General features: G+C 41.0%; 1 protein-coding gene across 4 annotated transcripts in view; it reads right to left on the bottom strand.

The window, feature by feature from the left end:
- Positions 1-4,763: 4,763 nt before the first annotated feature.
- Positions 4,764-26,771, bottom strand: part of VPS13D (vacuolar protein sorting 13 homolog D) — a 109,309-nt gene continuing 87,301 nt past the window's right edge. For all 4 annotated transcript variants that reach the window (XM_082328884.1, XM_082328886.1, XM_082328885.1 and 1 more), the window contains 3 exons: positions 10,333-10,464; positions 5,842-6,082; positions 4,764-5,007 (listed from right to left, as the gene is read on the bottom strand). In XM_082328884.1, coding sequence (XP_082185010.1) covers positions 4,876-5,007; positions 5,842-6,082; positions 10,333-10,464 — 505 coding nt within the window. In that variant the 3' untranslated portion in view covers positions 4,764-4,875. The remainder of the gene's footprint in view (positions 5,008-5,841; positions 6,083-10,332; positions 10,465-26,771) is intronic.

The following is a 26,771-nucleotide window of genomic DNA, read 5'->3' as shown; positions in this document are numbered from 1 at the left end:
AGCAAATAGAGGCATGTTCTTCTAAGAAGAGAAGCAGAGCAAGCAAGGTTATTCCTAGAGGAGTCATCATCTAGTGGTTCGTGCACTGTAGGAAACAGGTCAGTGCTAAGCTGTGTTATAGAGAAAAAAAAAAGTTAAAAACTATTCATAGTTGGCCTAGGATCCTAGAAAGTAAGTAAAAGTATTGTATTGATGAGAAAACAGATAAATGCTGAAAACCATCATGCAGTCTAGGAAACGGGCTAGCAAATAAATCAAAGCCTCCTGTCATAGGGAAATGTTATGCTTATTTTTCTGTTTTGAGATGTGGACCGTTTAGCCACTTACATTCTCTCCACAAAGATGTAAGCACTGCACTTTCTTTTGGTAAAGAGCATTCACAAGCTGTTCAGGTAGTATCATCTAGCTGATTTATTGGAAATCTGTTCAGGAGCCGAAGGAAGGGAAGGCTGTTGTTCACATCTTGCACACTGTTTGCCTCATTTCAGGCATACCTCATTTTGTATTTCCTGGTTTACTGCCTAGGCTTTATTTATAAATGGCTGAGTTTAAGTGGGCAACAGATTTGTTTATGATCCAGTAATGACTATAACAAAAAGTGTTTCAGCCTGATTGTACCGTAGTAAGATGCCTAAGTACATGCAGAACCTCACCCCTGGTTTGGGTAAAGTGTCTAAAAGTTACCAAATGTTTTCTGGTTTTATTCTGTGACTTCAGAAAGTGATTCATTTCTCTTCTTCCCGAGGCAGCAAGTGGGCAGACACCTTATCTGCTCCTCCCACCTGAACCATGGTAGATCCTGCTACCAGCTGAGGACTGTCTCCAGGAATTACATTTGGTTACAAAACCATGTATTGGTGAGTGGTGTGGGGTTTCCTTCTTTTAGCAGCCATTGTATGCACATATTCCCTGTATCTTTATACTTTTGCAGTACCAGCTTGCTTACCTGTAATACAGTTGCCTCAGAAAAAAAAACCAACCCACAAACAGGTGTCTCAGTGGCCTTGTCACATTCCTGTTAGCTACGAGCATATCATAGAGCTTAAAACAATATGATCCAAAAATAGTGATTCTCCATGGTTTGCTTGCTTTGTCAGACACAGGGCAGCAAAACGGAAGTTTGCAGCCACAGCTGTGGATTTAGGTCAGAACAGAAAGGACTTTTGTAGTTCTGCTTGTCCAGAATTGCTTCTAGAATAAAATGACATTGCCATCTGTGTTCTTCTGCATAGCTTGCACATTAAAAACGCTTACCTAATTCAGTCACAAGTCTGTCTTCAGTGACAGCAGAACGCATGGGTCTGGATAAGTGTTAGAAATATTAGGATGCCTTTTTCCCCCATAAAATTATATTAATACCTAAAGTGCCGTTTTTTTGAAATGTATTGTTTGACTTAGCTTGGATAGGTGACGTGTACTGTGAGGTGTTACTATAGCACAAAAGCATTTATCAGCCACACTGGTCATCCAGACGTGTAAGAAAGCTGTCTGGGTTTTATTTTACAAGATGTGCTTTTTCTTTGAAGTTTAAATAGCTTAGCATCTAGATTTCCCACTCTTAAATGACACTGTCTCAAACACAGATTATCTTGAGTGTCCCGTGTAAGTCTGGGTTTGACCTGCAGTGACAACCAACATTCCAGGGGGTTGTCCAGGTTTTACCTCAAACAGCAGAATTCCGTGATGTAAGAACAGTCTTGAGGGCTGTTCCGCCCCTCAAGAAGCATGTGTCTAACAGAGAATTATTCATTCCTCTACAGTCATTTTCTGTTCCTGCACATAATCAATGGTTTTGCAAGCAAGGGCACATGAAGAGCGTGGGTGGAATCAATTTATTGCACTTCTCCAGAATTATGGTGAAATAACTCTTACGTCAATAATCTTTATTTTACATTTCTTCAGTAGCAACTCCAGCAAGAAAACAAAGCTCGTCAGGGTAGACAGAGAACAAGTTGTACAGTTCTCAGCAAAGTATAGGTAAAATCAAAGCTAACGGGCTGAAGCAAAGTATTTCTACCTCAGCATATCACTGCATGGGTTATAGGGTTTTTAAAATACTGCCTGTGTTGTTGATGGGATATTTAATCTTTATTAGAGTGTGAAGGTGAACAGCTTTTATAAAGACTTGAGCGAAGAGGCATGAACAAGCATTGTCTTCCCTGAATTGTAGTGGCTGTGTGCTAAAGACAGCGGGCAGGGGGAGAAAGCTGCTGTTCTGTCCCTCGTGAGAATTTTTTCCTCCCCAGCTTCTGAAGTTTGAAGACTGAATCTGCTTTCATTGCTGCAGCAGTCATACGTCCTCCAGTGCAACCAGGCTAAGCATGGTAAGCGTACTGCCTTCGTAAGGCTCAGAATCTGAAGAACTTCGCAGAATTTGGTAAATGGAACTATTACGTTGTCTTGTCTGCTTACAGCTTGTGTTTGAGTTCTTAAGAATCTGAGTGAAAGCTGGAGACTTGCACTTACTTTCCACATCCTCTGTAAACTATTTTTAAGTATGGCTCCTAGAATCTGAAAGTTATATTTATTCACTGAGTAATAATGTTAGTAGTGCCAATAGCAATAGGAAGTCCACAGTAAGAGTTCTGAAATTATATAAAAATAGTTGAGTTACAGCAATAAATAACATCATCTGCGCTTTTTAAAAGAACAAAGTTCTAATTCAATTTGTTTTGGAATGCTAAATGAGGCAATATGCTTCTTTCAATTATGTCTGTACATCACTCCTTGTAATCAGCACTGTGTGTGTACCCTTAAGAGAAGACTTTGCCTTGTCCGTGGACAAGGGAGCAACTTCAGCCACCGTACTCAAGAGGAGCACAGTATCGTAACATACTGGAATGACCTAAGCCAGTTATGGTCCGTGGTACTCGCACACGTCCGGGCTGCTGGGTACACTTTGCAAAGGTGTAAATAATATTCCCTTTAGTCATTATCAACAGTCAAAAGAACAGGTTAAGGACAGTCCAAAAGAAATAAACGAATACACAAATTAGATCCGTTATCTACTCTGGCTCCCTGAGTTCAGGTAGCTCAAACGGTGTATTACCAAACTGCTTTTCAGGTGTTTGCATGTCAGCTCCTTATATAATTGTTAGGAAACGTAAGTATTCAAGCCATTCTCCAGTAAATTCTCAACACAGAGCTGTGAACTACTTTTTATTTTCCTTCCCCGTCTACTTACCGTCTTTAGCAGCTAGATGTTTGCTGCATTAAAAAAGAATTTTACAGGGGAGAGAAGCAGGGAGTCTTGGTAGCAGAGTCCAACAGGACTGACATGTTAAAGCACTGTTGAGCCAATGCACTTGTTGAATTCCTTATTTTACTAAAAATTATACAGAGAAATATACAAAAGTGATGCATTAAGTCAGTTTCATTTGCGTAACGGACCTTTATGGATTTTGATTTCCAGTCACAGACCGTACACACATCGACTGATGCCACATTTTCTCCTTAGACAATAATCCTCTGCCCTTCACTTTACAGGAGTTGAGAATTAGTTTAATTCTAACCTTCAGTTTAAAAATATTCCTGTATGCCTTTATGAAAGGGTATTAAAAGGTAAACTAAGTTGAAAGCTACAGTGGGCTCCTTACTTTGAGTCAAAGGTTTACAAAAGAACACTTTTAGAATATAGGTTACTCGGGAAGTTGTGTATTCACACTTGAACCTCGCACGGCAAAATGCTGTGTGCACACGGACGTTCAGCACAGTTGCTGAAGTATCTCCAGGGAGCAAACATGAAAAGGAGATTTCCTAGTTGCTGTGAATAAAGGTAAGTACACTCATTCCTCAGTCTTCAGCTTCGTTAAAGTTGACGAGACAAATACTGATTTGATGTACAACATTTGAAGAAGCATGGTATTTTTATTATTTCAAAAAGTTTAATTTTGAAGAGGTTGTCATGAAGACAAATGATGCAGTGATTTCCTCTCCCCCCCACGCCCCCGGCATTTCCATTGCTGGCAGAATTCCACACTAACCAGCCAACTATATACACTTACTCAATCCGAGTGAAGGGAAAAACTGAAGTTAAAGATTTCAATTTCCAGGGCTGCTCACTTGAACTGTTTTAAAAACAACTTGGAAGCAGGGGCCTTCAGAGGTGCAGACTTTGCTAAGTTGGAGTGCTGCATTCAGAACAGAATCGGCTTCTTGTTTTCTAATACTTTGAAAATGTAATTGAATTAGTGAGTCCTCACTGCAATGTTTAACAAAACGCATTTTCTTTTTTTAAAAAACAAGGATGAAATTTCAGTGGAACACGAGGTACACGTGCATTTAGCGGTACTAGTGATTTAAGAAAAAAACCCCAAAAACCCCAACAACCAACCCCAAACAATGCACCCTAATCACAGTGTTAAAGCTCCAAACTACAGGACGCCTGTGCTCCAACAGCTGCAATTAACTCCTAATTTTATCTTAATGTTTTAAACTTTTATCTACATTCCTGCACTGTGAAAATCGGCTTTCTCAAGAAAAAGAGAGAGAGAATGGCTAGTTTCAAGTAGTGCAGTAAGACTCAGCATAGCTCCTTTAATTTCTTTACACAGTAAACAGACTTGTATTTATACCAACACCCTGGTCTGTACTTTCTTATTTACATGAAACACTTTTACATATATACATGTTAGCAAAATACAGGGCTTCTCCCAGAACCAGATGCATTTCAGCTATATCTTTGTTATACAACTAATGCTTTTAAAAAAAAAAAAAAAAAGCCCACCTCACTTGTTTTCTTATGCACAATGATTCCATGTAGCTAAATACTAAAATCATATTTATTTCCTTCCCGTGTAGTACTTTTTCTAGTTACAGAATACCATCGGCTCCAGACTGACACTTGCAATTCACTCTGGCAGTAAGGAAGAGGTTTCAAGAGTCCAGCTCTAATTGTTCTTGGTTTTCACTGAGTCTTAACATAAGCTGTTGTTCATAATAAAGGCTCTTTGCATAGTTTATTTCTTGAGATAGCTTTACTGCAAGAACTTCAGATTTCACTTTCACCTGCAAAAAGAAATGTGATTTTTCTTAATGTGGTATTGCTATCGTCTAAAGCAGAATATATTTATTTTTTATTACTTCACTAACTGAAAGGATGAGGTTTGAAGTCTCCTGTAAGGAACAAAACTCTTTCAGTGGAGATTCCTTCTCAGCACTGAGGCTGAAGTAAGGAAGAAGTGAGAGAGGGAGAGACAGGTAAATGGAGAGAGGTATTTTAGGATGAGAGCAGAAACATCTTGCAATATTTGGAGTTATTTCCTTTGCTTCCCCTCCTACCTTTTATCTGGCTTGTCTGTTTGGAATGTAAACTGACTTGGGTCAGGGGTGAGCTTGTAACCTTGTCTGTAAAACAGACCCCTGAGCAACTACTGTAATGAAGCAAAAAACCCCTGTAATGGGTTTTAGAAGTGAGAGTTCCGATTACCCTTTACACGCGTGACATAAACACTCTTTCCAATCTTAAATACTTTGCAGTAAAAAAATACCACGTATAGGAGGAGAAGAGCAGTCGAGAGTAAATGGACAGCAAAGGACTTCAGTTTCATGTACGTACTGTAAAGTTAAAAGCCCTTCTCAGGTAAAGGCACATTTCCTACTGTAACTTTCCTGCCTGCAGGATTTTGCCTTCAGCTTTTCTCAGGAGCTTAGGGAGCAAGTTCTGCTGTCACCTAAACCTTTTCAGCAGCAGCTATTTTCACTGCTGACAGAACAAAGTTTTCATTGTTGCGCAGCACAGGAAACCAAACACTAATGACTACAAACACTTCCAGCACCAGTACGTGCATAAAGGGGAAAAGAAACCCCCTCTGAATGAAACAAGAGGTGCTAGATCCTTACCATTGGTTTTTGTTGTGATGGGCCTGGCATTGCTACACCACTACTTGTATTAACAGCTTTCTTCGTCAACTGTATGTAGACGTTCCCGTGATCTTTTGAAACAAGGCAGTGGTAGAGATCATCATACTTGACTTCTAGGAAGATGGCCTCGCGGTCTGTGTAATCGCCGCTCTTGAGGAAATAAACAGCTTTAGATGAAATGAGAACGCAATAGCTGTCTATGTTCTCCACTGCTATGAAGCTGCAAAGAAGAAAAAAAGAAAAATTATTCACTTGAAGCTAAAAATAGTAAACTAACAAATGTCTTCACCTGTTCTGTTTTGAGTGACCTTTAGAAGTCTTTCAGAAAAAGTCATAGCGAAACATGTACAATTCATCTGTATTTAATTTAAACTGTTCTAAAAATCAAGCTGATGAAGTACCCTCTCACCCAGTTAAAAAAGATGATGCTGTAAATCAGGTATTAGCTCTAAATGCCTGGCTTCTAGCTTCGGACATTAAAAGGGCATATAAAAATATCCTTTAACAAGGCTTAAGGAGAGTAATTTCCTTGCATTGGAACACTGCAGGTCCTGATACTGAAGTTTAATTGTAACTAACTTCAGTTCCATTGCTGATACGTGAAAGGTTTGCAGACATTTATGACAAGAGCATTATCCTTCGACACATTGTAAACCTACTGTGCTTCCTTTTACCACACACCTCCCTTGCCTTTAAAAACAAAAAACAAGTTTAACCTGCTGCCTGGATCAGTAGCTCGAAAAGAGAAATTAGCTGTTTAACACTGGGGTGAAAGGTTAAGCAGCAAGCAGGTTTCCCCAGAGAGATTAGTCTGAGTGATGAATAGTGGAGGTAGAAAAGAGTGGGTTAAGAATATTGAGAATTATGATGGCTGAAAAGGTTGATGTGTAAAAAAGTAACAGTAAGGAATGCAAAAGTCAAATAGGTATTTCGCACACAAACGCTTCTCCCCCACTTCTGATTTACTACTGAAATGAACCTCATTAATGGGCTTTTTAAAATGCTGAAAAGTTCAGAAAATTAAATATGAAATCATGACTAAGAAAGAGTGTTAGACAGAGTAATAATGCTCTGTCAACAGCCCGCAGCAGTAGAAGCGTATCTGTAAAACTAGGATTCTCATGCTGTCAGGTGGGTTCAAAATTGCTGTTTTCTGAACCGTCGCCTGTACAAATCCATCTGCTGTTGTCCTAATACGTTCTGCAAAGTACTCCCTGTCTTTGAAATCAATGAAGAGTGTCCGTACTAAGCGTTTTTGGTAGCTCAGAAAAGCTGATCATCTCCAAAACTACTGTCGGCGCTACCATTTATGTAACACTTTGCACAAATTACTCTGAGCTATATCCAAATGAACCCATGCTATAAATGGGATTTTAATAGCCAAAAATATTTCAAGAGGTCAGATCACAGTTTCTTTTTGTGGTATAAAAGAATAATTCCAGTACTTTTCTATTGATAGTCCTCTGAAGGATGGTATTGTGCACTGAACTTGTCTTTTCCCTGTCCTGTGCCTCCTAGCCATGTCAGCTGACAAATACCCTTGCTTCCATAAACTTGAGAAAGGCACACGCACTTACTCAAGTTAACAACTCATATTTTCATGTAAGTAAGTGCTGAGAAGAGCACAGCCGTTCTAGTTAAATTTAAAAAAAAAAAAAAAAAAAAAAAAAAAAGCCTGTAATATACTTTGCCCAGCTCTAACCTTGGATAAAACTACAGGATAGGATAATTGAATTGCGTTCCTTTAAGTAAAATAAAACGGCCAAAAATGTGTATTTCATCTTAAAAAAAACCTAGGTGAAAGACACTGTTAATGCAGTTACTGAAACTAGCAATTGCCCCTCAGTTTTCCATCAAACGCTTTGGCATAAATCTTTGAAATAAGTTAAGGAGGATGGAGAGTGATATTTTTTTATGGAGTGTCATAGAAAACTTAATTTTAAAATAGAGCAGCATTGTAGCCTGCAGAATAACAGACTTGTTCCTTAGGACAGGCACATAAAAGCAAGAACAGTATTTTACAGAGATCCTAGCTTTGACTCGGGTCAGACTTCCGCTAGAAGCGGAACCAGAGGAGACTTGCTGGCACACTGGCTTGCCTTGCTTCTTTTCCAGCGGGGAAAGAAGCTGAAAAGGTGATGATGCGAAACCCCTAATGCTGTACCACTGTCCTTAGCAATCGTCACAGCAACGCTGACGAACTTGAGGAGGCTTTGTATACCCACAAAAGCAGAACAGCTGTTTCCTGATGTATGGTATTGCCGCCCGCGATACGGGGGACATCCGTGGAGAGGACTGAAGCACTAAGAGCTACTATAAAGCTCAGCAGAAACAACTGGGTAATCAGACTCCAGGTTTGTATTTTCTCCATAAGAGCAACCGATAACATATCTTAATTTTCCATATAAGATTTTCACTGGTGTCATGTATATATTTTGAGGAATGGAAACAGAGGTCAGTGATTTAATGGTGAAGCACAGAAACATTAGCTAATTTGTAGTTCAAGCTCTACATTTTGTTCTAAGTTTGAGTCATGCATCATTACAGATTTTCTCTTGCCAACTTTCTTCTCTGTGTCTAGTTCTCAAAATGGGTATTTAACCTTTTAAGACACTACTTCAAGATACTACTTTTTTTTTTTTAAACCCATACTGCTACACTATTAAAAAGATCTCAAATTAATAAAATGAAAAATTAAATGAAACATGATCCAGTAGAACAAAGTAGAAGCAACCAGATCTCTGGAGAATTTGTGGGTTTTTTAACAACATCAGGAAGTAATTACACAATATTTTCCAGAAGTGAAACAGTGAGCCTAACTGGAAAAAATGTGGAAACATTTAGTTAGAACAGTAGAGCAAGGTATTAAACCCCTTTTTATGGATTTAACTCTGAAGGAAAATATGCAAATAATCAGGTCTTTAAATGTGTTTCTGATTACGATACTAGGATAAAAGTCAGAGGCATAATTTTGTACTTATTTTCCATGACAAGAAACACTGTTTTCTTGTTGCATGATGTTCCTAATGGTGAAAGTCACAGTGCATGAACAGTGTGACTCGATGACAAAAGCCCACTGATCTGCTTACGGGCTACACTTGCAAAAAGTTGACAACTTTTTTGGTCACAAATTGCTCTCTTTCAATTCTCCCTACCCAAGAGCCAGACCGTATATGCGTAAAGACTCTTAAATGAGATGAAAACAGGATAACGAGAGTATAAGATCACAGGGCTGCAAAAAAGTGGTGGATTACAAACTCTTCCTCGCAGGCAGCTCAAGGTAGAACCCAGAGTAGCACACGGCCTTCAGAGCCTGGTCACGGACACGGGCTAGATGAAGAGATGCTGCTGAATTGGTACCCCCCAGCCACGCGCTTCACCATCGCCAGTTTTAACTGCTTTGCCTCGGCAGATCCTCTGATGGCCACTAGATGCAAACCACAGTATCTTACACTCTCCACTGAAAACAGCTGTTCAGATAGCTGTGGTAAAGCTCGCGTTAAGTAATGAATTAGGCCTTAAGACCCCAATCCAACAAACTGACATCTCCTGTAGAAACAAACGCACAGGTATCTTTCCACGCGTTCACTCTGTATGTGGTTTTTTTCATGCTCTCAAACGTGACCACTAACAACATTTATACGCTCTTTTCACTTGCTTTCGTGAACCCACATCCAGAGCATTCAAACGTAGATGTGCCTTTAGTGTACTACCCCTGCAAATTATTCAGTATTGGCTTTTCTGGGAAAAAAAATAACTTTTGCAGGTTATTAACTGTTAACAGCCATAGCTTAGGAATAGCGTGTACCACAGCTATCCAAGTTAGCTTCTCTCACATCTAAACCAGAGCCACCTCAGAGCTCGCTCCGTGCAGGTCAGTGGCGGCTCCCCTGTTGCTGTCACGGAATCACGAGCCACTGTCCTAGGCTTTGGGCTGTGAGAAGCAGACGATAAGGGACAGGTACAGGAAGAGAGACCAGCTCTGCCTGTGTGCGTGTTGCAGAGGAAGAAGAGCACAGGGTTAAAACATGCCCTTGTTTTATCAATGCATGTGGAGGGTTGGACATGTGTTATGCATGTTAAATGGACTAACAATTACTTAGAAACTTACTGAGATTTCATTTTTTGTAACGATAGAAGGGGACCAGGGACACGAACAGGAGCAGGAGTCAACAAAGCAAGGCTCCGATTCTTCCCCGGCCTGTATGTGCTGTGTGATCAGCGGCAGTTAGCCGCACGTGGACCAAAGGAGCCCTGTGGCACCTGCAGCGATGTTTGCGTGCAGCTGGTGGACAGGCCAGCGTGGAAGCTGTCAGGTGCTCAGGCTGCGCTGCTAATCCATACCAAGAGAAGACAAACGAAACGTATGCGCATATGTGCACACGCGTGCGTAAAGCCATTTTAGTCCCTCTTCCCCAAAGACATGAAGATACAATGGCAGCAAACAGAAGTAACTAAGTCAGTACTTACAACTCATCTTGGATGTTGTCGGTCAGTCTGAACAGCTGTTCTTGGCCTTCTGCTTGACTTTCTAAATAGCGGGGCAAGAGCCCTTGAGGTCCCCTACAGCAGCGTGGCTTCCTCACTCTCTCCGCTTGTGTCCTGCATGCAGAAGAGATGCAGAATAATGACTTAGTGCAACGGCAGTGCTTCCTTCCACTTAAACCTGTCAACACACTAAGTTTTATTTATTTTGAAATATGAGGTGTGACAAAGCCTTGAAAAATACAAGGTCTTCACAAATACAGCACACAGATTCTGTAATACTTGACCTGGAAGACAGGGGGTCTATTCATATAGCTTCACATTTCAAAGAAATGTCTCCCAGTTTTCCTCTACAATTAAGGAGCAGTGTGCTAAATTAATAGGAAGAAGCAACCTAAACTAAGTATACTCTCTGCAGATTTGACTGTTTCTTCTCACTTCTCCACAGAAAACTAAGAGTGCATCGACCGGGATAGAGCTCACGTTGATTGAGAGCATCAGTAGTTTGAAAATTGAAGGGTTATAGAAATAGGAACATGCAGTTAAAACAAAATAAAAATCCATGGTTATTTAGAGTTTCTGTAGTAGGGTTTAGCATACTTTACCTTTCTTGAGCATCTATTAAAAAAATGACAAAAAGACACACACATGTGGCCTAACAGACATCAGAGGTTGATACTGGCTAGAGTGCTAAAGAACTGCAGGCTAGGTTCCTCCCTTAGCAGTATTTTGTTAAAAAATAATATTCTGAATTCCTTTAAGCTTCTGGAACGCCCTACCCCTGAAGAATAGTGTTACAGGCTGCCTAGCCCTTCTTTATTCTCTGTCCTTTCCCAACAGCATCACTGGGTCTGCCACATGCCTTTTCATCTCTCGTTCAGGCTACTGCCGTTAGTAATTTTCCAAGCCAAATGCACCATTTTTGATTAGTGCTCTCTACTTCCCATCTTGATGCTTTGTAAAGATCCTGTACAATGAACTGCTTCTATCCTTTTTGATCAAAAGACAGGAAAAATAGCCCATGTAACCTCGCGTTTTCTTTTTAAGCCGCTTGGCAATAGCACACAAGAGTACTTGCCTTCTAAGCTTTGCTTTCTGCAGATGTTTTCTCTGGAGCCTTGTTCCTTTGTTACCTTTCCCTTTCAGCAGTCCTGTCCCAGACTTGAAACCCATGCACCCTTTTAACATTTGTTTCCCTTCGAGTCTTTGACACCCTTGCTGTTTAATGGTGACAGACATGGGGTTTTGCCCCTTCCCTTCCTGGCTGCAGTAACTGTTACTGGAACAGAATCTCTTAGGTGTCATTCAGGGCTTTGTATCATCTTCGCTGCTCTCCGCTGGGCGACTGGCCTCTCAGTCTGTTTTGGTGACTGTCGCTCTGTCTGGTATCAACAACATTATTTTGCAAACAAGATACTGGCTTTCCAGCACAGCACAGCAAAACATCAGCCAATTTATATTTGTAATACATTCTGACTATCTGGTGAGTTCTGATTTTGTTAATGAGATTATTACAGCCCTGACCCGCGTAACAAATTACAGTGGTTCAGAAGTAGTGCTTATCACTGATCCTCTTTGAGAGAAACTTTAGGAGAAACAAAAAGCTCTTGACTTCACTTCAGTTGAACTATGGTTACGTCAAGATGGAAAGTCAGTTTGTCAGCAGGGAGGATGAAATGAAGAGTGGAAATTCTCCAACTAAAAGAATGCAAAACAGAGCAAGGGCTTAAGAAACCATAACAAATGTTGTCATTAATAGTGCCAGTAAAATGTTACCAGTCAAATTTTCAGTTTTACCTCTGCTGACAGATGTTCTCACTGCTTTATCTGTCCTGCTGCACTGCTTTCGGTTTTGGTTAGACATTCATTAGGTAATTACAGCGTTACACATCCAAGCTAAAAATGCCAGCATGAAAATTGCCACGTGCCGCATAAAGGTACTTAGTTTTCCTCATCTGCAAGAAGTGCAATGTTGTAAAACTGTGTTCTTCCGTTAGTAGCATTTCTCTGAGTCAGAATAACCTAAACGCTACGTAAAGAGATGACTTCTACAACCTATGTATATGTTAAAATTATTCCACTGAATAACAGCTGTACACACTGGTTAGAACATCACTATTAAGTACTACGACTCTGGAGCAAGTCACCTCTCCTGCCCCTTAGATTTTTAGATACAAAGAGGATTCATCTGTACCAGGTAGAGTTACATGACAGTATTGTTATCTTTCTGAACCTACACCAAAGGCACAGAAATAAGTGCCTGTTTTTACCTATTAGATTCTTACAAAGTAGTAAACAAAAGTATGTGTTTGCCTTCGTGAAAGGCAAAATGTTGAGGCAAAGTTCCCAAGAAATGAAAGGGTTCCAAGCAGTGTAACTCACGTCTTGCTGTTTGTCCTGCTTCCTGACTCCCAAAAGCAGTAACACGGCAACATTTCACTGATCCAGGAAGCCCCCATTGGCTGTTAAACCTCCCTACAGCACCTGCGGCTTCTACCGCCGAGTTTAAAGAGCAGATGTCTGCAGTGTAATGTGCAGGTTTTAATTAACTATTGGCCAAACAATAAATTTTTAGTTAGACACTTTCCTATTACGTATTCAGGGAAGTTAAATAATCATCCGTACGGGAGCGAGCAACAACACTGCATAACGGTTTTTACATTAACCACCTTTCAAATAAACATTCAGCTGTGCTATTTTCTCTAATATTCTGTAGTACCGTGAGAAGAGGTATCTGAAGCATAGCAGGCAAGGCTCCTGTAGAAATGAGGGAAGAATAGGGCCTTTCAGTCAGACCTATCCCGTAGAAACCAGAACATCAGCGAACACTGGTTTCTGATGTCTGGCTTAGAAGCAGGTCAGAGAGAAGGTACTAGTACTACAAAAGTGCTAGGCACCACAATGAATTTCTGGTAGGCGTGGCAATTCCCGAGTTGTGGGTTTGGTTGTGTGGTGCTTTTAGGTTTTGTTTGTGTTTTCAAATGAAAGAAGTATTTAAAAGTACAGTGCTTACTGTCCCCAGGGCTCCTCCATGCTAAAGTGTGCACCCTGTTGATAAAAGAGAATTCTCATCCTGGTGATAAGAAAGTCAGCTGCTTTTCAACCCAGTGCCACTAGTGCTAGCATAAATTGCATTGATGTAGTCCATCAGCCCCTTGGCAAACTGGTCTGTTTGGTCTGGACAGCTAAAAACATTCCACACGACTTGATTTTTTTAATCTAAAAATTTGTTCTACTGTCTCAAGTTACATTCTGTAAATAATAACCAATGCTGATGAAATACAAAAAGCTGAAGATTTGTAAAGCAGATGAACGGTGGTGTGCCCACATCTGTGTTACATTAAACATGCACTCAACAGATTTGCTGATTCTTTTTTAATAAGCACACAAAGGCAATACAAGACAGAAATGCCCTCGCGTCTACTGGTCACAGCAGGGAAGAGTGCTGCTGAATGAAGACACAAAGAGATTGGAAATGGTGTCAGAAGGTTGAGGCACACACTCCAGTTCTTCGCTGCTCAGACAAAGCTGAACGCTGGAGAATCTCATGTCAGATGACTGTATGCACACTAAAACCAGTTAACAGTGTTAATTGGTTGGCTTTTGCTTAACAGTTCACAGAATTCTTGTGATTCAGTTGACCACTTTTAAGCCAGAAGTTTTGTAATCAATCAGATTGCTGACCCACTGATGGAAGGAAGTTGTTCAGGTATTATTGGTGATCATCATTTACCAACTTAGACTGGAAAACACTACAAGAGACATCGCGTGTTTTACAGCGTTACTTTTATCCTTGTTCCTTCCCTACATGTTTACCCCTATCAGGTTTACACTATCAGGTATGTAGATGTGATTCTTCCTGAGGTGCATAAATACACAGTGTTTTTGAGAACAGTAACTGTTACTCATCTTTGAGTGTCTTTTGGACCTAAAAAATTTCCTTGGAAGTGTCCCTAGATTGCTTTGACAAAAACATTAAAAATAAATAACAGAAGGTATCAAACTTTGTATATCAACAGATGATATTCTGTGAAAACAAAACACTTCTAAAATCATATACAAATACAAGTGTGTGTGTGTTTTTGCTATTGCACCTTTCAGGTTCCTCAGTATCACACCTAGAATTATTATTCAGAATAAAACAACTTTAGGAAACGTAGCAACTTCTCCTGAGAGAAAAAAAGCAACAAGGAAAAACGCTATGACCGACACAGCAATCACTACAACTTTTCATTTAAAATGTGTATGTGGAATTTCTAACCTGTCCTCTTGGTGAGAGCACAGCACTGGCATCTCTTCAAAAAGCCCAACTTGAGCATGGATACAGATTTTGAACCGTAACCGTGCAAGGACACCCCAAATCCTGCACAAACAACAGCTGTAAGTGCAAGGAGGTGCAATTCTGGCACCTGAAACCAGTATTTAACGGAAGAGGCTCTTCAGAGAGACGTCACCTGCTGTGCTGCCTGCCTGCCACCAAAACCCCGAGTCCCTTCTAGCTGAGAAGCACTGGTGTGCAGATCAGCCTCGCAAGCCCTCCAAAGTGACCCCTGGCCACGGGGCGCTCCCCCACGCTCTCTGGTAGTCATTTTCTTCCGCTAGACCCAGTTCTTGCTGCCACAACTTCCAGCAACTGTCGTCAATGTGCCGCATTCATAAAGGTGTCCCAGTTTAACCACCTCATCATTCCAACCCATTTAAAGCAGTAACTTACTGGTTCTGGTATAGCTCAAATTCTGTCAGTGTTTCCATTGTAAACTTGTTTTTTCAGGTTTGCATAAAATTTATTGATAAAAGCCCGCTCTGGGCTGTAACTTGGCCTACGGACTTTCAGCCTGGGAACAATTTTTATCCCCTTGAAATAATTATAAAACAACCTTAGTTCAAACAAAGGAAAATTGGCAGGTAATATAAGCCTATGAAACAATTCAATTGCTGCTAGTATTTTGAAGAAATAATATCAAACCTGTTACTTACTTGGCTCTGGAAAAAGTCTGCTTCATAAATACAGAGAGTGCTTTGTCTAAGGACGCTTCAGTGCATTCCAGACATTAAGAAGTGACTTAATCTGATAAGTTAAAGGAGAAATAATAGCCTTACACCTTCTATTATAAAAGATGCAACAACTAAAATACCTGCTACAGTTGCTTGAGTTCAAGACTGAGCTGCACCTGCAGCCTTCTGTAAGTATCGTCATCCCAGGCACAGAATTCCCGCAGAACGCAGAGCGAAGACAGTACGTGCCTCATAGGCGTGTAGTGGGAGGACACAGCGTAAAGCACACTCAGAAGTGCCAGAATCAATTAACTGCTAACCAACGTACAGCTTAAAACGATCCTAAAAGTTCAGCTGTCGCAGCAACAAACTACAGATGATGCAGTCCTGCCACAGGATCATAAGGATAAAAAATGAGAACAAATGTATGCCATATCTGATATGGTCTGTACTTCATATCATATCTTTGCAAAATACTGAGAAGCCACTATTTCCACAATTCTTTCCTCATGGATGTACTTACTTTGTTTCCAATGTTGAACCCTTGCGATAAGCAGGAATGGCCTGAGCGTAAGGGGACAGACAGCATCATTTTTTATGTGCTGGTGCTCTGTGTCCGAGAACATTAAATGACTTGGGCCCAATTTCAGAAAAACCTGTGGCAATCTATCTAGGTTTCATGTTGCGTTGTGACTCTGCTGGCAGACGGTAATGCTGTGTTTCAAAGGGTAAGTACAGTTGCCTCCTTCCCAGTGTTGGGCTTTGGGGGTGCAGTTCCCAACAGGCAGATAATTTCTTGAAGACTTGATGCCTGAACCCAGAGATTTGGCACAGCTCTGATGGAATTCATTCACCGATTCAGACACAGATGTTTTTAAGGTGTGTTAAAAATGCACACGCAGTGCAGTCCGTCTGAGTGTTGGACTTGGCATTAGAATGTCTCAGTTAGATGCAAGAATGTGTAAAATCACGAGCCAGACAGCTCCCTGCTGACTGCATATCTGAGGAAGCTTATATGCACCGTTTATTCCAGCAAATGCATGGAATATATTGCGCTTGTTAAATGTGTTCCCAAAATGCTAGTTTCAGGCAGAAACATGCAAATAAATGGTGCCTAGAGTTAAAACCTCCCACTTACAGTCAAATCCCTCCTCTTTTGAGGGATCTACCAGCTCAGATGCTGAAGACCTTTATCTGACCCAATATACTTTCAGGAGAACTACAGCATGCTGAAGAAGCAACTGTTTATCATGTAGGCTGCTCCTGCCTACTTCTTAGAGCTGTAGCTCTTCTCCCCCCTTCCCCTTTCTTTTGTATACAAGATCAAAACAAAATCGAAAACTATGCATTGGTTTTATGATTGTATACAACTTCTTCTGGCTCCAAGTTCAAAACGAAGCGAGAAGAGCTTAATTAAGAGATCGAGAATTGCTTCTTTAAACAGCAGAGCAGCAGATGCACTCACCCAAATGGCACATGCTTATGACGTCCATATTACAAGTCCAAGATGTGTGTAAGCTGGATGTGGTTGCATACTGGACAACTGCATGGCACCTACACCAGTCATGCTCTGTGCATCAACCAGTGTTCAACCTTTGGCACTTGCTCAAACACTTTTTCAAGCACTTTGAGATCATCAAGCTTAAGAAGTTAAGAAAATGTAACGCTGCCATCTCGGTTTCCAACTTCCCCCAGACTTTTCCTGTACTGCTCACAGGGTGACGACTGGAGTTGTCACCTTAAAGATTCCCGTCTCACAAATGTGCTGAAAAACGCTCCCATTCACCTTCTGACTCCGTGTAACAGATACGGTTCTTAGCAGGGATTTCTTGCAAACCCCTATCTGAAAAACCAAGAGCTGCACATGCCTTAGTGAAGATTAAGGGGCCCAGGGCCATAACATTACTGTGCCTCAGGGCACAGCGCGAGGTCTTAAAACTTTGAATACAGTCTGCTGACAGGCAGGGCAGTGTAGTAGATGGAGCATTAGTCTTGTTTCTGTGTTCATGTTTATAATGGGCCCATCCAAACCCATCAGTGCTGGCCAAGCAGTGCCCGTTTGTTGTACGTGCAAACATGGTCACCTTACTTGGAGTGTAAGAGAAACGTTTCCGTATTGTACTCCCATCTTTCTGGGAAAGCAAATCCTCTTTGGGGAAGAAAGCAAGCCAGGGGCCCCTGCCCAGCACCCAGACACGAACAGCTAGGTGTGCATGAAGAGCTGTGTGCAATGAACTGGTGACTGGACGTGTTTGCTCTTCAGGCCCTCCTTTATATGCTCTTCAGTTAGGACAACCAGGGATGCAGCAGGCACAGCAAAGTCTTCTAGCACAAACTTCACCTAACAAAACGCTACTCAAAAGTTTGTTTTGGTTTTTAAAGTTAGCAGTTGCAATAACAAGTCAAATCAACTGGCTGTACTTACAAAACTGATAAAGAGCGTTCCACATGTTAACAGAAACATTAGGTGAAAAAATGATCTATAAAAATACCAGCCACATGCTAAACGAGGTGACATCAAGGCAATAAATAGCTCCATCTGTATGAAAGAGTCTGTAGAACAACCCAGAAGACATCTCTGAACAAAAAAGTAACTAACTATGGATAAAGTAGTACCGAAAAAAAAGTGGGTTGAATTTTTTTTGTTAAAAAAAAAAATAAATCAGCTTTACATATTTTTCTCAGATCACTTTATAAATCTGCTGCACATCAGAAATCAGACACACATGTACTTTTTCCAAGTAAAGAAAGTTGAAGGTTTACATTTTTAATAGCAATGTGACTATTTCTGAATGGCAGCAGTATATATTACATGCAGTGTGAGAGGGTTAAACAGGACAGGCTCAACTCTTTATAAACTTTTGCCCTCTGGATATGTACTCATTGGCTGCTGTACAAGACTTGAGCTGTATTACACGCCTTCACGATATGGTTCAACTGTCGGTCAGGCTCGGGGCCTGGCAATAGGCCAGACCGCAATCAATGGGACACAAACCTCCCCCTTTCAGATCATCACGAAGGCTCATATTATCTCCTTTTTGTCGTGCTGGTTAAATTTATGGAGCAGAACCCCGAAGCTGCATTCCTTGGCTTGGGCCGGCCCACGCGGGCCTCCCTTTGTTTGGTACTGTAAGCGAGGCGTGCTTTGGAGGATTGCAGGGTTGTTAGTTCAGGCACTGACTGTTTGCTCATGACTGAAATGAAAAGAGTTCAGTGGAAGGGCAAAAGGACAGCACAAGTGTAAAACCCCATCCCAGCAGGCCCTGGGCTCCCATCTACAGACTCTGGACTAGGACTGAACAGAAAACCTCACCGTTAACGACAAAGGAAAAAGTCTGTCTAGTAACAGGTAAACAGCCTAGCAGTACGTTAGCACATACCTTGCCGCAAGGCCCCTTGCTTTCAAGTAAGCCTGTAATTACTACATAAATATGCACCTCAACTATCCTGGCTTAAAATACTGCTTAGAAGGGGTATGAGTTTTAAAGCAATGCTCTATCTTTAACTTGAAAATAAAACCTGTCAGTACAAACAGTACTACCTGTCCATGGCTTAATATTTCTACCATTTTAAACATGTGGAGTAACATCAGAGAACCTGACGCCGTGATATTTATGCTGGAGAGGAAGACATAGGAAGTAATTCTAGTAAGACACAGAACTACTGGAAATGCAGTATGCAGGGAAGACGTCCATTTTGTATATAATGGGCATCTCCTACCTCTTTGTATTTGGTCTCAGAATGGAAAAAGTCCACCTTTGGGTATGCTCAGATACTCTCAACTCTCAGCTTTATTACTGTGGTAATTAAAGGCCACTTCTTGATACAGGTCACAAAATTCAGGATGTAAAGAAGCCTTTACTGTGATCTCAAGGCAAAATCATCTGGAGCTGAAGTAAATGGAAAGACAACTTGAAAGATGGTATTCCAAATACACGCAAGAGAAACAAATACGTACAGGGAAAACCACAAGGACTCTTACTGATCATGCACGTGATATAAGGTACTCGTGTACTTATTCTTCAGTACAGAAAACATCTATGCTCACCTTCATCACTGCAGAGCCTAGTGAAACCGATTCCCAGACCTGCGGTACCAGACCTCACCCCTGTGGCACAAGCAGCAGATATTTCGGGACATGAGGTCATACAGCCACTGCATTGGCGAGCCGTTCGTGCCATTTGTGCTTTAGAAATCAGTAAATAAACAAATGCTATATTCCTATTGCATTACACCAGTTTCATCTTTCCTGCTATTTTTATGAACTGAAAATACTAGTAAGAGGGCCAAAAGATACTATAAAAACCCCCAGAATGTGCATTAAATTTTTTTCAGTTCTGGGGATCAAGTCCGACTGGTTTAATGCAGTCTGATGATTTGTCCTGGTACATTCCAGCAGACACGTCTGGTTTGAATAAAGCTTTTGTTCGTTTCTGGTGCGCATACGCTTTCACCTCATTCTAAGCAAGTAGATTTGTGAATGGAAATTGTGAATACTTCATTGCCTGGCCTTTGATGACTTCTTAGTTTGTTCTGCTGATGCTAACACCTGAATATAATTGTTTCTTTTTCAAAGTCTCTCTTAATTCCATTCTAGGAGGTACCATTGCAGACTAGTTAAATCTCTGTAATCGTTTCAACCCAAGAAAACTGTTACATGGAATACCCTGAAACAGCAGCATCATTTAGCAGAGTGCTTTCTGAATGAGGAAGGTTCTAAAACACGCGAATGCCAGAAAACAGGATACATACAACACAGTAAAAGGTGTTCCTTTTACTTTCTGGTCTTGGCATCCAAAAGCTTTTGCTGAAATCTAAGATAATTAGACAAAATATGCAGGCTCTAGAAATACAGGTATTTCCTAAGGAACTAAAAGTTTCTCCGGTCTAGATGCATTCCTTCTAGTTAATAGCTAAATAACTGTGACGTGGGCACGCAGTATGAGAATTCCGTTTTGTGGAGCAAGTGCAGTCCTCTTAATCATCACTTAAAGTGTAAGTAGTAAAATAAATCTGTGGTAAATCCAACGAAGGATTTATCAGCTCTTTTCAGAAGGAAGTTCATAATTGCTTAAATTTCTGATGGGCTACGCCAGGCCTACATGACAGTGCCTCGGATTCAACCTAACTGGAAAACGTCAGTTACCTATTGCAGCCGCCTGCCTGTCCTGAAAAGCAGCAGCTTCCCCGCGCCGTCAGAAGGGTCACATTTGAAAGTGAGCGAGCGGTTATCCACGATGGCCATTTTCAGCCATCTCTCCTTTCGTACCAGACTGGCCTAATACAACATAATGTCTTCTCCTCACGAACTCACGCCTTTTCCAAACCAGTTACCGTTCTTGGTGACATCAAGCTTAATCTGGTTCCTGTTCTGAGCCCAGCCAGAGCAGGAGTCGTCGTTTAACGCAAAAGCCATGCGGTTTCACTGGAGGCAGTACCCCTTAACCAGGGATGGAAACATACTTGCCGCTAGTCGCAACTTACCAGGGGCTAGTAAATAGTTGTGCAGACTGTCAGGGCAAGAACCCTGCATTCAGTCATCTTTTTGAAATTACTTGTTGCTAATAATGAATGGACATAAAAAGAAAACCATAATTCCACATTTTATGCCCAGCTAACTACTCAGCAGTATTAATGTTTCCCATTTTCAGTCATCTGTCCTCCCCTTGCAACATTCCCTTCCAGCGCGCCGTCCCTTTCTGTCCCTGAACCAACAGCCTGAATGCATCCAGGGTGTCTTCCTGCCCTCAAGTGTCAAGTTAAACGCTGATGCTTTAGTGGAAAATCCTTCTTACTTACAAAATAGATGCTGGTATTCAGCATGACGGTTCAGTCCCACACAAAGTCTCTCTTTTTGATGTTAACAGACACGTTACCAATGGCAAACCCCAGTGACCTCACTGTTTTCTTAAACCAGGCTTTTGTCCAGTTTTAACAGTAGGAATACATTGTCATGGCAAAGCACAAAGGCTTTAAAACAGAAGAAGTTACACAAGTTTTAACTGAAGGTTTAGCACTCCCTATTGGAATTTAAACCATCTAGAACTTCTTTGCTAGTATGTAGGGTGCATGAAACCCCAGAAGTAAAATGCAAAGGGGAGCCCTAATGAACAACCGTTAGCCACTTTAACCCTCGGGCTTGAAAAAGCATCTTTTTAAAAACAGGTAAGATGTTTGTTTTCAAGTTTTCCTATCTCAGACCCTGCTACTCAAAGTCTAGCTCGTAAGCTCCAGCGGCTAATCAGATGTAATAGATGTAAAATGTTAGACCTCTATGATTAAACACAGCCTAATGCAAGCCAGTAATCGCTTATTTTTTCCTAAGACCTCCTATTACTTAAAAACATTCATACACAGCAGACGTGAAAGTAACCACATCTGTACAATATTAACGAAGTCGTGTGTTGCTGCTGTAGGTCCAAACACTGTGGTTCTTTTCTTCCACTCCTTCCAAATAGTTACACTGAGCGAAGTTCAAAAAGGGGGACAAAACCAGCCAACTGTAAAGACAACTGATTTCACAGATACTCCCAATATAAATGGTACCTAGTAATGCAGATACCTAGCAATAACCTCCTGCAAACGTTATTCAGCCGTAAAGCAAGGTATTGCAGTAATGCATAAAAAGGCGTTACAGTTTGGTTTTACAGCGGGGACCCATTTATGTCCGTTCAACCCTCTAAAAAGGAAAGGGAGAGGGACGTGCTAGCACAGCGTTCGGATGCTCCAAGTCATCCGGTCTCCTCTAGTGGTGCTAAGCAGCTAACGGTGCCTTCCTGCAACGAATGATGTAGGAACACGGGAAATCGTGACTTTTATACGTGCAGCTCTAGAATGACAGACTCTGCAATAAAATAGGATTAAGCAAACAATGTTTTAAAGGTTCATCTTTCTTTTACTCTATCTTGTGGATTAGGGAAAAAAAAGAAAACTACATGTTATTTTCTTCAACCATGCATAGTAAATTCTGCTTTATTGTGAAGAACAGAGGCTGTGCTCCCAAGTACTTATCCTTCAGCTCTTTGTCCTAGCGGGGAAGGCAAAGGCAAACAGCTGAGATGCCCAGCCTGCGCTCCTGGAGGAGGGCGCAAAACAAAAAAGAGAAAAAAACCTGCCCCCCCCCCCCCCCCTTCTCACATACAGGAGTTCTTGGGCTTAACTCCACTATCCTTCCTTTCTACAGTCAGGTCACTTTGAAAATTATATTTTTATTTCTTGAAATAAGTTTTGTCGACTGAAGACTGACTTCTCTAGGATTAGTCACTGCATGAGCATGTAGGGATTCAGAAGTGCAGTGAAATGTGAGACAGCAGCACACTCCATCCTCAGTTCTCATGATTTTAGGCACTCCAGAAGAGTAACCGCATGCCTCAACTGCTTGAATTCCTTCCATAGAGCTTCACTGGGAAGTAGACCGGCGGAGCGAATATGCAAAGCACTCCTGACAGGATTTCACTGACAGTCAAATGCAGTCATTACTTGAGACTTCTCTGACAAAAAGCCCTATTAGCTTCTTGATGTACAGCATGTGAGACTCACTTCTGTGTAGTCTAGGGAAGACTGCACTTCTTCCTAATCTGAGTCACTCCTTTGGAAAATAATTCTGAGTAAGGGCAAGAAAAAAATAAATCGTTCTTACAGAAAGCTGTACAAAAGAAAACCATAGTCACAACTACAAGCCAGAAGCGTCTCATGGCAGTCAGAAGCACTCTTTGAATAGCCAAAAGGAATAAAGGACCATTTTCTGTTCATTCTTAAGGTACCTTCATTTATTTAGAAATCATTTTAGGTCTTAAATGGTGGATTATTGTCTCTTTCTAGTTAAGAAACTAAAATAGCTGAGGTGCATTTTCAGAAAAAAGATTAAGGTTTCGAGATGAAATTATCCGTGCTGAGGAGGTACAGGGCTGCAGCTTGAAGAACTGCTTCCCCCACCAGAAAAGGTACATTCACTTAGGCAACAAGCAAGAGGAGACACTTGAAGAAGAGGATCTCCAACAGAACTCCACACCCAAGTTACCAGTGGTAAATTAAAACCTAAGAGAATACTGCTGAGCAGGTGAGACTGGTAACAGAAAATGATGAAAGCAGGGAGAAGCGCCTACTGAGGTGCTGCAGAATGTGTGGGCACAAAACCAGGCTTGCTTAACTTCAAGGATCTAGTAGAAGCAGCATGTAAAATTATATTTGGAGAGGACAAACTAAGAGGCGTTTAAAACCCCAGTGAGGACAGTGAAGTACTAAAGAACCTGAAGAGGTCAGAAATATGGCAGGAAATGAAATGGGATTCAACCTGCAAAATTGCAACCTGGTTCACCTGGGGAAAAATAATCGAGAACACAAATATTAAATGACAAGGAGATATTTGCAAAGCAGTAAAATAAAACATAAAAAAAAAACATCTCTTGGGGGAAAATAGCAAGCAGAAAACTGGATATCAATTTGCAATGCGATATGGCAGTAAACCCAGCCAGCACAATTTTGGAGGAGTTGCAGAGCACAGCTTGTCACAGAACAGGGACGTGACGGTCCCTGTTCACACAATACTGATGGGAACTTACCGGGTGGGGGGATTTCAGAGTAACTCCACGACAGCAGTGGAAGAATCTGGATGGACTAATGACAGAGGAATGTAAACCCATAAAATCAAGTTCAGCAGTGACTGAGGATGGGATGTAGGGCTAACACTGAGGAAAAGCCAGTGTCTACAGCCATTTAACAGGGTGCCACAGGAGCAAAATGGACAAACTTGCTCAAAAGAAAACAGATCATTATAAAGACCTGTTATCCCACTAGGAAAAAAGGAAAGAGGACATGAAGGAAATCACGCTGCCCAAGTCATTTACAGATTAGACTGATAAATCAGCTAAACTGTCCTGTATGCAACATTTCCAGATTCACACAACACAATGAATACTAGCCGATAAGTAGATTTTTCTCTCTGGCTTCTTGGAAAATCTCAGGAAGGGCTTACCAGGAGAAGAGTAACGTCTCGTTCACCAGAGTCACTGCCCAGGCATGACTGACGTTACGGTAAAGACTCTTGAAGTCAGATCTCGATCGAGTCCAAGGTCAGGATGAAATTTGGGACACATACAGAGGTGTTAAGGTTCAAGCAATACTTATCTTTAAAACTTGTGAACCTCGAGAATATACTCTTAGCAGTATATTAGCTAGGCTGGTGTTCCACACAGTGAGGTACATATTTTCTACTTCTTCTCAGTATCACTGATACTCATGCTCTCAAGTCTACTGCTTTTGACTTTAAAAACAAAATCGTAGCTAACAGAGAGATGGACGCACAAGGAAAAAAAAATTAAAATCACCTGCTGTTGACATTGTCTCAGACTTTGCAACCTCACTGCACATTTCCAAGTGATGGCATGAAAGCGGTGAACAAAAGAACAACAGTGCAGGCCGCTTCTTTCCAGGTGAAGTACATTTAAAAGAATCAAATGTTCATGGCTTGCCAGTCTCAAACTGTTCTTAACTAATACGGCCTAGTTCCCTGAGAGAGTTCAGGAGAATTGGGTAGGTCATGAAGTTACCTCCTTCCTTGTAAGCTTCACATTGTGACTATCAGAAAAGAACACAAACCCTTGCGACAACAGTTGAAGAATAATCTTAACCGTGCACTGACCTGGCAGAAGCCTGAGAGGAAGCCACAATGGCAGCTTCCTGCACTACTTGTTAAGTTAGACACACGTCTAAATATAAATGTTCTTTACTTCTGCTGCACTAGGACTTAAAACACGTTTCTAGGAGAGAGCTTTCCAAGCATATCTAGAGACATAGCAGCCTTCCTGTTTTGAACTGGTCTTTAAGACTTTTGGCAGTATATGACAAATATGGAAATAATCAGAACTCTTGTATGTGACACTAGAGTTCTTGGAACACATAAAACCCACTCAAAAAAAGGTATCAAGTCACAGGCATTAACTGTTTATAAATTAGATGTATGCTGCATTGTCAACAACTATTTTATGCTCTCCTCTGCATTAAAATTTGAAAGTATTAAGGCAGCTTTATTCATAAATAACAAGCATAATAAATGACATGATTACATAATAAGTTATAAGATTAGCCTTGAAAAAGTCCTGCCTAAAGTCAGATTTAAAAAAACATTTTCGTGTACTTTAAACACATCACCTTTTAAACTACCACCAGAAGCCATAAAGCCATCGTCTGCATCTCAGCCCTGTTAGTTTGGTGTCACGTTCCAAGCACAGGGGTTGCGCTAGCCGCACGAGTCCCAACACAGATCAGTACATTTTGAAGCCAGAAGAGACTTACGTCCATGTAGCATGATCACAGTAACACACGCTACAGAGTCTTCCTCAGTGTTCTGTTCTATTCAGCAATTTGGCTGGAATTAGGACATGCCTTTTAGGAAAACCTGCAACCTCAATTAAAATTCTTCATCTCACTCAAAACTGATCCAATGGTTCAAGTCAAGCAGCTTAAATTCAGAGCTTTTTAAAAATTCAACCATGTAATTAGCAAATTGCAAGGCGCCTGTAATTTACAGTTCTGTATCATGCTATGTAAATGCAACTGTCATTAACTGGTTGACTCCCCTTTGCACCACTAGCGGAAACTGGCACGTATGCAGCCAGTCGCAAGGTGGGGTCAGGGTGGCTCTCGCCGTGCCTATTAACTCCCGTTCTTCAGTGGTTCAAAACTACACTGCCACAAACTTACATTCATCAGGGTTCGCTGTTTTTGTGTACTTAGCTTGGAAGAGTCTACATGGCCCAGCATGCGTACACAGAATATTCAACTGGAGCCAGCAGCTTGGGTTTGGAACACTCTTCTATTTTGATTCCAAACCACACATATTTGAACAGTTAACAAATGCGGCAGGGGGATATTGGTACACAGCAGTCTAAAAAATGTACAAATCCTTTGTTGTTTTGGTTTTTTTTTTTTTTTTTTTTTTTTTTTTTTTTAATACGCTCGAAAGAACAATTTGGTTGCTTCATTATATAAGCACATTAAAAAAACCCTTACCTAACAAAACAGGAGTGCAAGGTTGCTTATAGGTGGTGCTGTGTTTTTTGTGTCGCCGCCTCCCCCCCACCCCCCCAATCTCGAGTACATTTGTTTATCTAAAATAAGTTTTGATCAGATTCTGTAGACTGGAGAAGTGTAGTAAGTGAGAAAGGTTTTTCTTTTTGTTTGGTGGTTTGTTGTTTTTTTTTTCCTCGTAGAAGGTTGCTGGGTCAGAAACTTTGCAGAGTGTGTGTAAACACTGAAATAATTTCACAGTGCTCATCTATGACGGTAGTATTTCAGAACCTAGCGGAAGCAAAAATGTGGTTCAGCTCATCTGTCTTAACCTCATCTCTTAATTGACAGTTAACAAGTTAAAGGGAAATATGCCACACAGGCAAACACGCTAGAGATAAGGTGGGTTGGAGGCCCTCTCC

Source organism: Platalea leucorodia, assembly GCF_965183815.1.
Source record: "Platalea leucorodia genome assembly, chromosome: 17".
Classification (NCBI taxonomy): Eukaryota; Metazoa; Chordata; class Aves; order Pelecaniformes; family Threskiornithidae; genus Platalea; species Platalea leucorodia.
This window is presented reverse-complemented; position numbering and strand designations above follow the sequence as displayed.